This window comes from Podarcis gaigeae, assembly GCF_964106915.1.
Source record: "Podarcis gaigeae genome assembly, chromosome: 13".
Lineage (NCBI taxonomy): Eukaryota > Metazoa > Chordata > Lepidosauria > Squamata > Lacertidae > Podarcis > Podarcis gaigeae.
The window spans coordinates 47,294,860-47,312,591 of record NC_139689.1 but is presented as its reverse complement, the minus strand read 5'-3'; the positions used below and the strand labels follow the sequence as shown (position 1 = coordinate 47,312,591).

At 45.3% G+C, this 17,732-nt stretch overlaps 1 protein-coding gene across 1 annotated transcript; it reads left to right on the top strand.

Annotated features, from left to right (window-relative positions):
- Positions 1–793: 793 nt before the first annotated feature.
- On the top strand, positions 794–13,599 carry COX18 (cytochrome c oxidase assembly factor COX18). The gene is made up of 6 exons (XM_083709793.1): positions 794–1,177; positions 2,963–3,063; positions 6,269–6,432; positions 8,923–9,044; positions 11,354–11,461; positions 13,279–13,599. The coding sequence occupies exons 1-6, from the start codon at positions 815–817 to the stop codon at positions 13,447–13,449; spliced, it is 1,029 nt and encodes a 342-aa protein (XP_083565919.1). The 5' UTR covers positions 794–814; the 3' UTR covers positions 13,450–13,599.
- Positions 13,600–17,732: the final 4,133 nt, after the last annotated feature.

Sequence of the window (17,732 nt, the reverse complement as noted above, 5' to 3'; positions counted from 1 at the left end):
AATGGGGGCCTTTATATGTCCGGCTGTCCTTTGTCAACAACAAAGGTTGCTGTTTTTTGTGTTGAATATATGCTATACAGTGGTACCTCTAGATGCAAACGGGATCCGTTCTGGAGCCCTGTTTGCATCTAGAAGCATGCACGTGTTGCTTTTCGCCGCTTCTGCGCATGCGTGTGACGTCATTTTGAGCGTCTGCGCATGCGGCGAAACAAGGAAGCAACGCGCTCCATTACTTCCGGGTTGCCGTGGAGCGCAACTCGAACACACTCATCCCGAAGAACATTCAACCCGAGATATGACTGTATGGTAATTTATGGACCTAATAGGTATCTAAAGCCATTTGCACATAACAAAATATGTATTTTAGCAAAGTAATTGTTGAACTGAAATACAATTCAGAAGAAGTATATTAATAGTGAAATAATTATTAAGCTCTAACCTAAAATGATTTTTTATTCATAACAAACTTAATGCAAACACAAAAGCTCCTTTGGAAACACAGTTTACAAAAACTAATAATCTAGTCTCTAGAAACTTGCTATAACCTGAAATTATAATTGCAGGTTTAATTTTATTTGTTTTTTATATTACATTTTGAAAATGTACATCCAGTTTTTTTCTCCTTTAAATTTTTTGGCCCTAAGCTATAGCTTGTTTAGCTTCTACGTAAATCCGCCACTGCATGCAATTGGGAAGCAACTTCCGAGGGTTGCGCGCGGGCCGTTTGGGGCGCTCCAACCACGGGGCTTGGAGGAGGAGCGCGGGGAGGAGCGCCACCGCGCGCCCTGGGCGCACGCGCTGCGCGGTGACCAAGATGGTGCCCTGCGCCTTCCCTGCGCTCCTGCTTGCCGCTTCGGCCGCGCGCAGCTTGCGCGCCCCTCTCCGCCCGGGCCCGCGGCGGCTGCTGCTGCTTTTCCGCGGCTGCGGCGGCGCCTCGCGCGCCCTCTGCGCGCCCGGAGGTAGCGGCGGCGGCGGCCCCGGAGAGCCCTCCGCGTCCTGGGCCTGGTACGAAGCTTTGTCGACCTCGGCGCCCGTGGCGTGGATGGAGTCGAGCCTGGTGGCGCTGCAGGCCGCGTCCGGGCTGCCCTGGTGGGCCGCCGTGGTCGCCGCCAGCGCCCTCCTGCGCACCGGCGTCACCCTCCCGCTCGCCGCCCTGCAGAGCCGCGTCCTCGCCAAGGTGGGCTCTGCGCAGGGGCGCACGGAGAGGGGGGTTCCTGAGCATCTGCAGAGGGCTGCCGCGCGCGCGCGCGCGTGGAGCAAGGGGGCGCACGGAGAGGGTGGAACGTATGTAAACTGGGAGGGAAAAAATATATAATGTACGGCATGACTTTCCATGGCGGGTGTCGGTGTGGTCCGCGCGAAATTTAAATATCAGATGACACAAATCCGACAAAATAATTCGAGTCCGGTAAAGGTTTTAAAAAGTTTAAGCCTGTCCATATACACATGATACTTCAAAAGTTATTTTAATGCGTATTTGTGTAAGGACCAGATTAATATTTTTTTTTGTCCAATTTGGAAATGTTAGGTTAGGTTATAATTAGTTTAAGGGTTTTCTTAAAAGTGCATATATATAAAAAGCTGCCGCCTTGCAAATGAGCCCGTATAATTTAATATGTTTTTGAGGAGGGAACAGTTTTATCTAGATGCAGAATGAAGTGTGGGAGATGCTTTTCTTTGTCAAATGAATCACTGCTCTTGGCTGCAGAGCTCCTTGCGCTGATTGTCTCATGGCCTGGAATTGGGGTTATTTTTTGGTCCCTTCCAAGTCTACAATTCTGTGATTTTATGTCTCATCGTCCAGACCATTTAGCATAGCCCTTCAGCTATTGCTCATACAGATATTTCACTACCTATAGAGCCTTTAAGCACTTATGTGGCAACTTTATAACTTGTACTTCTGCATGAGGATACTACTGTTTCTAGCAAAATACTGAGCTGTACTCAGTGGTAGGGTGCATGATTAATTTTTTTCCACGCACAAGGCCCCAGATTTAATCCCTGGTATGGCTGGGAAAGAGGGACGCTGGTGGTGCTGTGGTCTAAACCACAGAGCCTAGGACTTGCCGATCAGAAGGTCGGCGGTTCGAATCCCTACAACGGGGTGAGCTCCTGTTGCTTGGTCCCTGCTCCTGCCAACCTAGCAGTTCGAAAGCACGTCAAAGTGCAAGTAGATAAATAGGTACCGCTCTGGCGGGAAGGTAAACAGCGTTTCCGTGCGCTGCTCTGGTTCACCAGAAGCGGCTTAGTCATGCTGGCTACATGACCCGGAAGCTGTACGTCGGCTCCCTCGGCCAGTAAAGCGAGATGAGCACCGCAACCCCAGAGTCGGCCACGACTAGACCTAATGGTCAGGGTTCCCTTTACCTTTACCTATGGCTGGGAAAGAGCCCCACCTGAAACCCCAGAGAGCTATTCCCGGGCAGCATAGACAATCGTGTCCGACTCTTTGTGACCCCATGGACCAGAGCACGCCAGGCCCTCCTGTCTTCCACTGCCTCCCGCAGTTTGGTCAGAGTCATGTTTGTAGCTTCGAGAACACTATCCAACCATCTTGTCCTCTGTCATCCCCTTCTCCTTGTGCCCTCCATCTTTCCCAACATCAGGGTCTTTTCCAGGGAGTCTTCTCTTCTCATGAAGTGGCCAAAGTCTTGGAGCCTCAGCTTCAGGATCTGTCCTTCCAGTGAGCACTCAGGGCCGATTTCCTTAAGAATGGAGAGGTTTGATCTTCTTGCAGTCCATGGGATAGACAATACTCAGATAGATAGAGCCATGGTATGACTTGTGTTTATATTACCCACGTTTCTATAGTGATGCTAGTGAGCCTGGGTCTACATTTTGGCAGGTAAGCAAGAGTAAACCACTAATGCTAAGGCAGAGCACTTCAAGGGACAGCGGTGGGTGGGGGGGAGAGAAGCACTTAACTGATTTATAACTAAGTCGTCTGTGTCTTTCCAGCTAGCTTGAAAACCTGAAGCCTGAAATCCACAGCCTAGCCAAACACCTTCGCTATGAAGTTTCCGTTTGTGCAAAACAACGGAGTTGGTCTGAAAAGGAAGCCAGGTAAGAGCATTTTGAGCAGTATCTCAGCTCATCCAGCTAGAATAATATTCTGTGGCATTAAACATTTCTCTTGCTCGTGGCCACTGCAAGCCACCTAGCAGTATACAGTAGCACCTTGGTTCTCAAACTTAATCTGTTCCTGAAGTCCGTTCCAAAACCAAAGCGTTCCAAAACCAAGGCAGGCTTGCCCATAGAAAGTAATGCAAAACGGATTAATCCGTTCCAGACTTTTAAAAACAACCCCTAAAACAGCAATTTAACATGGATTTTACTATCTAATGAGACCATTGCTCCATAAAATGAAAGCAATAATCAACGTGCTGTACTATAAAATAAATAAGACAGTATTGTAGATGATAAAAATTAAAATGTATTTTTTTTTTCTTACCTGCACTGATGATATTGTTTGGATGGGGGGATTTTAGCCATTTCCGCAGTCATACAATCAATCAATCAATCAGTAGCGGAACTGTCACAAAAAGAAATTAACCAAAAAAAGCCTCCAAAACTAAAACGCCAAATAAATAGCGAAAACAAAAGCGCCAAACTTAATCCTTTCCAGAAGTCCGTTTGACTTCCTGAAATGTTCGAAAACCAACGCGCAGCTTCTGACTGGTGCAGGTGCCCCGGAAACAATAGCCAACAGACGCATTGGACGTTTGGCTTCTGAGAAATGTTCGAAAACCGGAACAATTACTTACTTTTCGGCGTTTGGAAACCAAGGCGTTTGAGAACCAAGGCACCACTGTACTTGTAAGATTCCCATGTAAATAGTGCTTCTGTGGGGAACATCTACCAAGCTTGCCTGTTGAGTGCACGCCGCTTTATTTAAGCGAGTCGTGGGCAACGTACGCCTCCCAGGAATGACGCCTCAATGCCCCCCACATACGTTGTGCCAGGAGGGTTTTGGGTATCGAATGGCAGGACAGTCTGAAGCCCACATACCCAGCATGTTCGCACTCCTGTCTCAGCAACGTTTACACTGGCTAGGTCATGTCCACAGAACGGAAGATAGCAGGACCCCCAAGGACGTGCTCTGTGGGGAGCTGGCTTCAGGCACCAGGCCCCCTCGCAGACTCTGTAACTCTGCATTACAAAAATGTTCGCAAACGTGATATGAAGATTGCCGTGTGGGTGTTGGGATACTGCCGGGAAGATGGACACATCAGGCAGGTCCCCAGCTGGTTCCAGCCACTGGCCGGCGGCCGGACGATCACCGGTCTCGTTTGGAACAGCATCAAACAGTGACAAGAGCCTCAGATACGTTTAGAGACCTGTGCACGCTCTATCAGCAGAGTGTGTAAATCATCTCACAGCAGAAGTGGCGGACAGAGAGATGTGCAAGCATAATGTACAGCATTTTATTCAGGACAGTTCAGGAACAAAGGAAAACATGTCTGCTTCCCTTCGTCTCCAGCAAAACAGCAGCAGCACAAAAGCTATATACAAATGGAAGTTCCCAGCGAGTGCTGGAAGTAAACAGGCATGTGACACACAAACATCATGCCTGTACCCTTTTAAGGTGGAACGGAACTACAGTGGTACCTCGGGTTAAGTACTTAATTCGTTCCAGAGGTCCATACTTAACCTGAAAGTGTTCTTAACCTGAAGCACCACTTTAGCTAATGGGGCCTCCTGCTGCCGCCGCGCCGCCGGAGCACGATTTCTATTCTCATCCTGAAGCAAAGTTCTTAACCTGAAGCACTCGGTTAGCGGAGTCTGTAACCTGAAGCATATATAACCCGAGGTACCACTGTATATCCTAACAATGGGAACCCCTTGCACATGAACGCAGGCAGTCAGGTCATGTATCCGTAGCAGTGACCAGAGGAGGAATGACTGCTGGGAGGAGTGCAGAGAGAAGAAATGCCCTGGTTCACCTTCAGCAGCACGACCGGATGCCTTCCTCTGCCCCAGCTTCAAGAAAACATGTCTCTCCCTTATCGTTCTCTACAGCCACAGCAGGCGCTGTAACTTTCCAACGGTTTGACTTCATCCCCGAAGGTGCACTCCTCCATTGTCTCCCGAGACGGATGCCAACCAGGGTGCGGCACATAATGCAATGGAGAGTCTCTTCCTTTAAATTCCTAGGAGTTTATCTAAGTGAAGACCTTACTTGGAAAATAAATACAACCCAGGTGGTTAAGAAAGCCCAACAGAGACTCCATCTCCTCAGAGTATTGCGGAAGAACGATGTCAGTCAACATCTGATGATCTTCTACCGGTCAACAATAGAAAGTGTCCTTTCATAGTGCATCATATTGCTGGTTTGACATCAACTGATAGGAAGTGCCTATAGAGGGTGGTGAATACAGCACAAGATATGATGAGCTGTCTCGTGAATCCGCTGGATGAAATAGCGGAAGAACGTTGCCTCAGGAGAGTGAGGAAAATTCCCAGGGATAATTCACACCCTGGCCGGCACTTTCTTGATTTCCTGCCCTCGGACAGAAGATATAGAAGCACGATTAGTCGCACTAACAGGGTAAAGAACAGCTTCTATTTGTGGGCTGTTAGGCTGCTGAATGAAAAGATAACAACAGGGCAACTGACTTTCGGGTTTGGTGGGGAATTAAGACTAAGAGAGCTGAGTGGGGTTGCTCATGTAATCTCACTGTATACAAGTTGTACAAGTTACAATAAGGTAAAGATAAAGGGACCCCTCACCATGAGGTCCAGTCGTGGCCGACTCTGGAGTTGTGGCGCTCATCTCGCTTTATTGGCCTAGGGAGCCGGCGTACAGCTTCCGGGTCATGTGGCCAGCATGACTAAGCCGCTTCTGGCGAACCAGAGCAGCGCATGGAAACGCCGTTTACCTTCCCGCCGGAGGGGTACCTATTTATCTACTTGCACTTTGACGTGCTTTCGAACTGCTAGGTTGGCAGGAGCAGGGACCGAGCAACGGGAGCTCACCCCATCGCGGGGATTCGAACCGCCGACCTTCTGATCAGCAAGCCCCAGGCTCCGTGGTTTAACCCACAGCGCCACCCGCGTCCCCTCCACAATAAAGTATCTCAATTCAATTTCAATTGTTCTGCGATTGGCCTTTCAGCACTTCCCACAGACCTGTCTACGGGTTCTTCCACTCCTTCTCTGTTCCTCTATATTGCCCACTTACTGCTAGTAAGCCCTTTTATAAAGATCACTATAACCTCCTTGTTCTTCACTTCTGTTTCCTCACTTCTGTTTCCCTCTGCCCAACCAGGTTCCATTTCAAGAAGAATCTGAAAAGGATTGTTTCCGAGTTGTACGTGCGAGACAACTGCCACCCTCTGAAGGCCACCTTGCTCGTATGGATTCAGATTCCAATGTGGGTCTTCGTTTCCATGGCTTTGCGCAACTTCAGCATCGGCAGAGCAGCTGCTGATGGTAGGGCTTTTAAACTGGTGTCGTGAAATGTTAGGAAGTCATTCTTCAAACAAACAGAAAAAGGTGCTTGTAGCTTTAAAGAAGTTTTCTTTAAAGGTTAGGAGTGACACACTTGGCTGATTGGTTACAGCTGGGAATGGAAATAAAAAGAAGGAAATTGCAGGTTGCACTTCCCTGCACGAGGAAAGCGTACCCACACGGTGTGAGTTAATAATAATAATAATAATAATAATAATAATAATAATAATAATAATAATACAGTAATAATTAATAATTTTTTATTTATACCCCGCCCTTCTCAGTTTAAAAACCAGGCTCAGGGCGGCTAACAGCAAATATGAAACATTGATTAAAATGCGACTTTAAAACAGCATAGAATACAACATAAAATGTAGCATCAAAATAATAATAATAATAATAATATTTATTTATTTATTTATTTATTTATTTATTTATTTATTTATTTATTTTTTATACCCCGCCCATCTGGCTGGGCCTCCCCAGCCACTCTGGGTGGCTTCCATAGAAACCAAAAATACAGTAAAATATCACACGTTAAAAACTTCCCTGAACAGGGCTGCCTTAAGATGTCTTCTGAATGTCAGGTAGTTGTTTATCGCTTTGACATCTGCTGGAAGGGCGTTCAACAGGGCGGGCGCCACTACCGAGAAGGCCCTCTGCCTGATTCCCTGTAGCTTTGCTTCTCGCAAGGAGGGAACCGCCAGAAGGCCCTCGACGCTGCACCTCAGCGTCCGGGCAGAACGATGGGGGTGGAGATGCTCCTTCAGAATACTGGACCGAGGCCGTTTAGGGCTTTAAAGGTCAGCACCAACACTTTGAATTGTGCTCGGAAATGTACTGGGAGCCAATGTAGGTCTTTCAAGACCGGTGTTATATGGTCTTGGCAGCCGCCCCCAGTCACCAGTCTAGCTGCCGCGTTCTGGATTAGTTGTAGTTTCCGAGTCACCTTCAAAGGTAGCCCCACGTAGAGCGCATTGCAGTAGTCCAAGCGGGAGATAACCAGAGCATGCACCACTCTGGCGAGACATTCTGCAGGGAGGTGGGGTCTCAGCCTACGTACCAGATGGAGCTGGTAAACAGCTGCCCTGGACACAGATTTGACCTGTGCCTCCATGGACAGCTGTGAGTCCAAAATGACTCCCAATCAATTTTGAATCAATAAAATTCAAAAATTCAGGGGTCTTTTTGTGTGTGTGTGTGGGGGGGGGGTGAATCCAGTCAGCAGACATCAAATGATCACCAGGGCTAAGTGGCCAAGTTGGTCCTACTAGGGCCAGCAAGGAGGTGTGTGAATAAGAATTTAAATGTGCAGTCCCAGAAAGGGTTTCTTCATAGAAGAGGAAAGGGAAAAGGGAATAGAGGATCGAGCTAATTCAGATTGAAGGCCAGGTGGAATAGCTCTGTCTTACAGGCCCTGCGGAAGGAGATCAAGTCCTGTATATACCAGGCATAGGGAAACTCCAACCCTCCAGATGTTTGGGACTACAATTCCCATCGCCCCTGACCACTGGTCCTGTTAGCTAGGGATGATGGGAATTGTAGTCCCAAACATCTGGAGGGCTGGAGTTTCCCTATGCCTGGTTTATCCCGCAGTGGAAAGATGTATGTAAATAGTTTTGTATATAGTCGCAACTAAAATGCTCGTGAACCAGCCAAGAAATAAACTCTTGCCTGAGTATTTTGTACAAGTCTTGTAGTCTCTTGTCGTCTGCCACCAGGAAGGAGCTCTGCTATGGGCTGTTTAAAGAGGTTTTACAGAGGAGACACCACACCTGCAACAAGCGTAGTTGAAGTTATATTGGCAACCTCCAATATAAAATGTACAGTAGAAACTCTACTTACATCCCGCTCTACTTAGGCCCGTTCCAAGTCGTGACCATGGCAAACCCGGAAGTAAACACCGGGTTTGCCGCGATTTACGCATGTGCAGAAGCAGGCTGCCACCAAGTGTGCCTGTGCACAACGGCACTTCTACCAGCGACCCGTTTCGCCATAAGGACGGGCTCCTGGAACGGACTGTGGTCGTGAGTAGAGGTCCCACTGTCCGCTGTTTCCCCAAACACTAATTCTCATCCCTTGGCTTAACTGAATGCCTCTCCTTTTCTGTACAGTGGTACCTCGGGTTACATACGCTTCAGTTTACATATGCTTCAGGTTACAGACTCTGCTAACCCAGAAATAGTACCTCTGGTTAAGAACTTTGCTTCAGGATGAGAACAGAAATCGTGCTCCGGCGGCGCTGCAGCAGCAGGAGGCCCCATTAGCTAAAGTGGTGCTTCAGGTTAAGAACGGAGCTCCGGAACGAAATAAGTACTTAACCCAAGGTACCACTGTACTTGGTTAGCTGTTCAACAGCATGAACTGTTGAAAGGACTCCTTGGCTACTGCTGCCAGCTTGACTTTCCAGCTGCAGGGATAGAATGTTTAAGGTAACAAAATGTGCCAACTATGTGTGTGGTTTTTCAACAGGGTTCTTAATTCAGGAGCAACTTTCCACAGGAGGGGTCCTCTGGTTTCCGGACCTCACTGTACCTGACTCAACTTGGATTCTGCCAATTGCTCTCGGACTCCTCAATCTGCTGATAGTGGAGGTATGGAAGGCTGACTCTGGGACCACCATCAAATCACATCTACAGCTATTTGGCCGACTTGCAATTTACTGTGCAGTGGTACCTTGGTTCTCAAATGTAATCCGTTCCAGAAGTCCGTTCCAAAACCAAAGCGTTCCAAAATCAAGGCACACGTTCCCATAGAAAGCAATGCAAAACGGATTAATCCGTTCCAGACTTTTAAACCATCATCAAGTTTTATGTGGCAAAAGCCAGTGACATTAAACACCACAAGATCAAACAAAAAGAAATCAACAACAACATCAGAAAAAAAAGATTACACAAGGGAACTTCGCAGTGTGCCATTCAACAGAAGAGATTTACGCTTCCTGATTACTAAAGTGCAAAATTTGGCCACCTCATATGATATTGAGCTTGAGGAGTCTTCCAGAAGGTATTTTCGTAGAATTTCGGAGGAGGATTCCAAATAATGTTGTAGGGGTATAAATTTTGATAAAAGCGGCAAAATAAGTTGAACTCGTTCTTCACTATAAAATTTGCAAAATAGAAGGATGTGTGTGACAGATTCTACCTTATTAGACATACAGGGGCAGAGACGCGCATGCATTGGTACCCGCGTGAATTTGCCGTACAGCACAGCTGAGGGCATTGTCTCAAAGCGGGCTCTAGAGAAAGCCCATCTATAAGCTTTGTTAGTGATGTTAGTTAAGTAAGGGGCAGCTGCAAAATTAAAAGGTAAAGGTAAAGGTACCCCTGCCCGTACGGGCCAGTCTTGACAGACTCTGGGGTTGTGCGCCCATCTCACTTAAGAGGCCAGGGGCCAGCGCTGTCCGGAGACACTTCCGGGTCACGTGGCCAGCGTGACATCGCTGCTCTGGCGAGCCAGAGCCGCACACGGAAACGCCGTTTACCTTCCCGCTGGTAAGCGGTCCCTATTTATCTACTTGCACCCGGAGGTGCTTTCGAACTGCTAGGTTGGCAGGCGCTGGGACCGAGCAGCGGGAGCGCACCCCGCCACAGGGATTCGAACCGCCGACCTTTCGATCGGCAAGTCCTAGGTGCTGAGGCTTTAACCCACAGCGCCACCTGCGTCCTGCTGCAAAATTAGGCCAAGCTTTTAAACATCTATACGTCTCCGGGAGTAGGGCGTCTTCTTGTTGTAATTCAACATCGTAAAGTCTCTGAGTGATAATTGCTTTTGCCTTATTCAGAGTTCCAATAAGAAGATTTTCAGGGTTTAGGCCAATTTGTTTGATCTTGTTAGTTATTTGCATAAGCCAAGGAGGATAGGGAACTGCGGCCAGGAAGCAAGGTAACAGTCCCTTAGGATTGTAATGGATTTTCAGCCAGAGGGATATTGCTTGCTCCCAGACTTTTAATTCCACTCTGGGCAGTCCTGCCTCTTGCCTTAGGACTGCATTAGGTGTACACTTTGGGGTAGCAAATAATGATCTTAAGAATTTTGATTGTACTGTTTCAAGGGTCTTAAGGTTGGCAGAGGGGCTAATTTGAGAGCCATACAGGAGTTGGGCTAAAGATTTTGCCTGAAAAACTTTTAGGGCCATCGGGAGGAAGCCAGCTGGTAACAACACTTGCAGTTCATGGCCCAGACTTTTAAAAACAACCCCTAAAACAGAAATTTAATACGAATTTTACTATCCATTGATCCATAAAACGAAAGCAATAAACAGTGTACTTCAGTCACAAAATCAATCAATCAATCAATAGCTGAATTGGGTTCCACACAGTCACAGAAACAAAACATAAAAGCCACAAAAACACAAAATAAATAGCAAAAACAGACAGGCCTCAGTGTAACACTCAAAATGGAAGCGTGGCACTTAAAACAGAGCACGTTTGGCTTCGGAAAAAAGTTCACAAACTGGAACACTTAATTTCCGGGTTTGCAGTGTTTGGGGTCCAAGATGTTTGAGTACCAAGGCGTTTGAGAACAAAGGGACCACTGTATTGTAAATAAAATAGCACAGCAGTTTGTCAGCAGAGACAGATAAGCAAACACTGTAATGGCATTTAATTGCTGCTTTGGAATAGCAGAGCTATACTTCTTAAAAACAAAAACTGTTCCAGTTAACATTGTCTTTCGACCGCTAGATACAGTTTTTAAAGGAGGTGAGAAGCTTGATATATAAAGCAGATTGCTGGCTGCATTGGGAGTTCTCACGCTTTAAACCTGGGAAGGACTTTAAAGCGTAGATAATAACTTGCGTTGACCTGTACGCACCAGTTCCTGAGTTGCATATTTGCCTCCTCGACGCTCTGGCTGACATTTTGTTCCCCAAATCTCTTACAAGTGAAATTTGTCTCTCCAGATTTTTGCTTTGCGGAAAACTGAACTGTCTCGGCTCCAGAGGTATGGCACTAACTTCTTCCGAGGTGTCTCGGTGCTTATGATTCCAATCGCTGCAACTGTACCATCAGTAAGTAATCTAGAACAACATTGTGTATGCCATCAAATGCCAACAGTGCCCTTCAGCTCTCTGGACAGTGGGGCCCCGCAAGACGAATGCCTCGCAAAACAAAAAGGGTTTTTCGGTTTTTGCGTCGCTTCGCTAGACGAATTTCCCTATGGGCTTGCTTCGCAAGACGAAACGTCTTGCGAGTTTTTTTCCTTTTTCTTAAAGCCGCTAAGCCGTTAATAGCTACTAAGCCGCTAATAGCCGTGCTTCGCAAGACGAAAAAACCGCAAGACGAAGAGACTCGTGGAACGGATTAATTTTGTCTTGCGAGGCACCGCTGTATTGGACAAACAGGACAAACCCTACACCCAAGGATAAATGGACATAAATCTGATATCAGGAATCACAAGACAGAGAAACCAGTAGGAGAACGCTTCAGTCTCCCAGGACATTCTATACAAGAGCTCAAAGTAGTTGTCTTATTGCAAAAGAATTTCATAGACTGGAAAGAGAAGTTGCTGAATTGCAACTTATTACCAAACTTAAAACCATGGAGAGACCTGGCCTGAATAGAGACATTGGATTCTTAGCTCATTATACATGATAAAACTATTTTGAGCCATCTCACCCCTTGCTTTTTCCTGTAAGACCAATTGCAGTCGTCTGTCGTCCCCTTCTCCTTGTGCCCTCAATCTCTCCCAACATCAGGGTCTTTTCCAGGGAGTCTTCTCTTCTCATGAGGTGGCCAAAGTCTTGGAGCCTCAGCTTCACGATCTGTCCTTCCAGTGAGCACTCAGGGCTGATTTCCTTCAGAATGGAGAGGTTTGATCTTCTTGCAGTCCATGGGACTCTCAAGAGTCTCCTCCAGCACCAGAATTCAAAAGCATCAATTCTTCGGTGATCAGTCATTAACAGTTTTTAGGACGGCTTCGTAAATTTGGAAGAGCCAAATTTTGTGGCTGGAGTGAGGCCTCAAATTCCCCTCAGCCTTGGTGATTGGACCATCTTTCACCCTAATGTACCTCAGGAGGTGGTTAGGAGGAGGATAAAATAGGGGACTGAGAGCACTTTGTCACCCTGAGCTTTTTGGAGGAAGGTGGGCTGAAATGTATCTCATCAAGCTTTCCACATATAGCGGTACCTTGGTTCTCAAACTTAATCCATTCCAGAAGTCCGTTCCAAAACCAAAGCGTTCCAAAACCAAGGCACGCTTTCCCATAGAAAGTAATGCAAAACAGATTAATCCATTCCAGACTTTTAAAAACAACCCCTAAAACAGCAATTTAACATGGATTTTACTATCTAACGAGACCATTGATCCATAAAATGAAAGCAATAATCAATGTACTGTAATATAGAATAAATAAGACGGTATTGTAGATGATGAAAATTAATATATTTTTTTTCTTAGCTGCACTGATGATAGTCATTATTTGAATGGGGGTCTTTTATGCATTTCCTCAGTCACACATTCAATCAGTAGCTGAACTGGGTTCCACACCATCACAAAAACAACCAAAAAAGCCTCAAAAACAAAAACGCAAAATAAATAGCAAAAGCTCCAAACTTAATCCGTTCCAGAGGTTTGTTTGACTTCTGAAATGTTCGAAAACCAAGGCGCAGCTTCTGATTGGTGCAGGCGCCCTGGAAACAATAGTCCACAGACGCATCGGATGTTCAGCTTCTGAAAAACGTTCGAAAACTGGAACACACACTTACTTTTCAGCATTTGATATTCCTAAAAGCGGAAGATAGTGTACGTCCTCTTGGGTGGTTGCGATACTTTTTCAGCATCCTGGCTTTGTTGAAAGTAATGCTTCTTTCCTCTCTGGTTTCAGGCAATGGCTTTGTACTGGGTCTCCTCGAGTTTCATGGGCCTTTCGCACAACCTCCTGCTTCGTTCTCCTGCTTTCCGTAGACTCTGCCGCATACCCCGGACCAAGTCTGATTCAGACACTCCTTACAGAGATATTGCTGCTGGAATCTATGCAAAGTATTTTCCAAAGTGAAATACTCTTTCAGAAGACCTGTGCTATGTTTAGATTTGGAATTGAGCTGTGCTCTGCTATAAAAGACTTATTTAATGTGACTCCATTGAACTGATGAGAATTGTGACACCGTATTTATTTATTTTCCTAATAAAAGAATACATGTGGTTACATTGAGAGGCCTTGTGGCTAATACGTTGGCAAAGTGGGGAAATGTGTCGATCCTTCATCAGTACCAGTAATAATTTCATCTCTACATTTTGTTCAGCTTCTAAAACAGGCATCCCCAACCTGCGACCCTCCAGCTGTTTTTGGACTACAACTCCCATCATCCCTAGCTAACAGGACCAGTGGTCAGGGATGATGGGAATTGTAGTCCCAAACTTCTGGAGGGCTGAAGGTTGGGGATGCCCATTCTAAAACATTGTGCATGCTTTCAGATTGTCTTGGATTTCTGAAAGTCCCCATCTTTAATAATAATAATAATAATAATAATAATAATAATAATAATAATAATAATTTATTATTTGTACCCCACCCATCTGGCTGGGCTTCCCCAGCCACTCTGGGCGGCTTCCACAGAGACCAAAAATACACTAAAATGTCACAGATTAAAAACTTCCCTGAACAGGGCTGCCTTAAAATGTCTTCTGAATGTCAGGTAGTTGTTTATCGCTTTGACATCTGGTGAGAGGGGGTTCCACAGGGCAGGTGCCACAACCGAGAAGGCCCTCTGCCTGGTTCCCTGTAGCTTTGCTTCTTGCAATGAGGGAACCGCCAGAAGGCTCTTGGTGCTGGACCTCAGTGTCCAGGCAGAATGATAGGCGTGAAGACGTTCCTTCAGGTATACTGGGCCGAGGCCGTTTAGGGATTTAAAGGTCAACACCAACACTTTGAATTGTGCTTGGAAACATACTAGGAGCCAATGTAGGTCTTTCAAGACCAGTGTTATGTGGTCTCGGCGGCCGCCCCCAGTCACCAGTCTAGCTGCCGCATTCTGGATTAGTTGTAGTTTCCGGGTCTCCTTCAAAGGTAGCCCCACATAGAGCACATTGCAGTAGTCCAAGCGGGAGATAACTAGAGCATGCACCACTCTGGTGAGACAGTCCGTGGGCAGGTAGGGTCTCAGCCTTTGTATTAATCTGCATTTTAACAAACGCTATACTGAAATTCGTGATTAGATGCATACTTAAGTTTGTAGCTTATTTCCATACATATTTACCGTATTTTTTGCTCTATAAGACTCACTTTTCCCCTCCTAAAAAGCAAGGGGAAATGTGTGTGCGTCTTATGGAGCGAATCCAGGCTGCGCAGCTATCCCAGAAGCCAGAACAGCAAGAGGGATCACTACTTTCGCTGCGCAGCGATCCCTCTTGTTGTTCTGGCTTCCGAGATTCAGAATTTTTTTTTTTCTTGTTTTCCTCCTCCAAAAACTAGGTGCGTCTTATGGTCTGGTGCGTCTTATAGAGCGAAAAATATGGTAAATACCTATCTTATCACAGTGTATGCATCTCTATGTATCCCCAAAACACACATATTTAATCTTTTTCGAATCACTTTTTGAGATGAGAGGTGTATTGCAGAATTTTGGGATGCACAAAATCTGAAGAACAATTATGTTGCAATCCATATATTAGATGGAGAGATGTGAATTAAGTCAGTTTGTTGAGAAAACCCAGACAGAACGACATTCACATCCATCCTTAGAACCATGCTGAGAATGTCTCTCCACTAGCAATCACAGAGCCCCCTAGCCATAATTCCTTTAGGGTGGTCTCTAAATAAGCAAGACCACCTAATATTATCTCATGATGCAATTATGATGAATTGGAATAAACAAAAATATTTCCTCTTGTACTCTTATTATTAAAAAATGGCTGATACACAAGATATCAAGGGTAGGATCAAATGCATTCCCCCCCCCCCAAAGAAATATATATAAAACAGGATCTAAGATATGTTGGAGATGTAAAGAGAAAGATGGTACTTTCTTTCATGTATGGTGGGAATGCAAGAAGGTTAAAGAATATTGGGAAATGATATATAATGAGTTGAAAAAAGCCTTTGTTAAAATACCAGAATCTTTCCTGCTCGGAATTTTAGATCATGATATAAGAGGGAAATTGGAGATTGTTTATATATGCGACAACAGCAGTGAGAATTTTATTAGCACAAGTATGGAAAACAGAAAATGCAAACAGGAAGAATGGCGAGCCAAACTTATGGACTACGCGGAACTGACTAAGCTGACAGGATACATGAGAGAGAAAAATATTGATTTCAAAAAGGAATGGGAACCAGTTATAAACTATATAAAAAGACAGTATAAAGATTTGGACCCATTGGCAGGTTTTGACTAAACTTTCACAACTATGTAAGAGGTAAAATCAGCAGGGTATAGAATTCGTTTAATAAATCAGTACGGAAATACGGGGGAAGCCAAAGAGGGGGGAGGGGGGAAATAATGGATGTAAAAATTGTTCAGTTAAGATTTGTGGAAAATTTGTTATAATTTGAAAATTCAATAAAAAATATTTTTTTAAAAAAAAGGATCAAATGCAGTTGGCCATGGGAATTCAAACCCAGGTCTCATCCTGTTTCCCACACTGACTTGTTTTCCACCTCGTCCCATCCTTGCCACTTTCAGCTTCTGGTCAAGTATCTGTCTTCCTTCTCTAACTTGGCCACTCCATATTTCTACAAGCCAAGGTTGGATTTAGGGCAGTATGATCAGTTCCCCAGCACAGGGCGCTGAGCCGAGGGGGCACCTTCCCACAGCCTAGTTTACGCTTTCCCATCTTTGAGAAAGGCGGGAGAAGATGGTGTGTGACACAGATGAAATTGCAACTCTTGGGGACGCAGGAAAAGAAGGCGAAAATACGGAAGTAGAGATGCTGTCCGGGACGTGATCAGAACAGGAAGTATGAAGAACAATTGAGCGGGGGAGGGGCGCAAACATCTCTCACAGGAAATTTATAGGATACAGAACTTTTGCAGAAATAAAATTTATCAAATGTGGTAAATTTATTTTAAAAAATTTGAAACGCTTTTTGAGATGAGAGTTGTATTGCAAAATTTTCGGGAGTATATAAAAAAAAAGTACAAATGGAAGCTGAGTACTCTGTAGCTGTTGTTAAGGGATTAAGATCAGGACTGAATGTAATTGGATTAATTAAGATTAATTAATGAAGCAGGAAGAAATAAAAAAACTGCACCCTGAAATCCAGTACACAGGAAGTCATACAAAATGTACAATTGGCTTTATAATTGATAAGTATTTGAATGTGAATTGTAATTTGACATTGATAAAAATGTGGATTATAGTAATTGAAAATTGGTAAAAATTACTTATATAAAAAAAAGAGGAAGAGGCAGAAGAGCTCCAGGATCCTACCAGAGCCCTTGTGACTCCTTCCCAAAGCCCAACGCCTTCCTTGGGTGGGTGGGGCATCACATTTCAGCCTCGGGCGCCATATTGCCAAGATCTGTCCCTGCTGCAGGATGCTCTGGATATGAATGTCTTCAGGGCAGGCTGTATGGCATGGGTGAGGAAGCTATGTGGCCTGTAGGCCATGTTAGGTTTCTGTTTGTGCCACTGTGCAGTGCTTGGAATCACAAGACTCTGTTTACATTCCAGAAATTCCAGACTGTTGGAAGTCTGACAGGAGACGGATGTTGGTATTACTGGTTTCCTGTTTCTTTGTACCAGTTGCCTCTGCTTTCACAGAGAGAGGATGTATATTCTTTTCTGTCTGCGTAGTTAGAAATAAAACTCTTAGCAATGTAGCTCATGTTTCTCGTCTTTCTGCTGCTGCTAATATACTCTGCGTAATGAGGGAGCGTGCCTGGAGCTTCGTCAAAGGCTCAGGTCGTTAATCACCCTTGGAGGACTCGACCAGAGGAGTAGCTCAGTCAAACGCAAGTTCCAACAGGCCAGTCCTAGGCCGCAGCTGAATTTCACCCAGGTTGCAGCATGCTGGCAAAAAAGTGGGCAAGCTGTTGCCCCACTGTGGCTGGCGCTGGGCTATTGACAGTCACAGACAAATAAAGTGGCCAGAACCAAGGGCACAGCAGTCTTGGCAGTTGGTTTGCAAAATTCGAGAAATGGCAGGGGGGGGGGATAAACAGAATGGAAGGAGAGCCCTTTGGATCAGGCCAAAGCCCCCTTGAGCCTAGCATCTTTTTTTAAAAAAAATAATAATAATTTTTATTAACTGGCCAATCACATCAAATTAAATCACATCACATAAATTCTGAATTACAAAGCCAATTTTTTAAATTTTATTGGGGGGACCCATACTTCA

Excerpts from the sequence above, each read along its gene's own strand:
- COX18 (XM_083709793.1), top strand. The coding sequence starts at position 815 with ATGGTGCCCTGCGCCTTCCCTGCGCTCCTGCTTGCCGCTTCGGCCGCG. Across the intron at positions 1,178-2,962 it reads AGAGCCGCGTCCTCGCCAAG|CTTGAAAACCTGAAGCCTGA; the intron begins GTGGGCTCTGCG and ends CTTTCCAGCTAG. Across the intron at positions 3,064-6,268 it reads TGGTCTGAAAAGGAAGCCAG|GTTCCATTTCAAGAAGAATC; the intron begins GTAAGAGCATTT and ends CTGCCCAACCAG.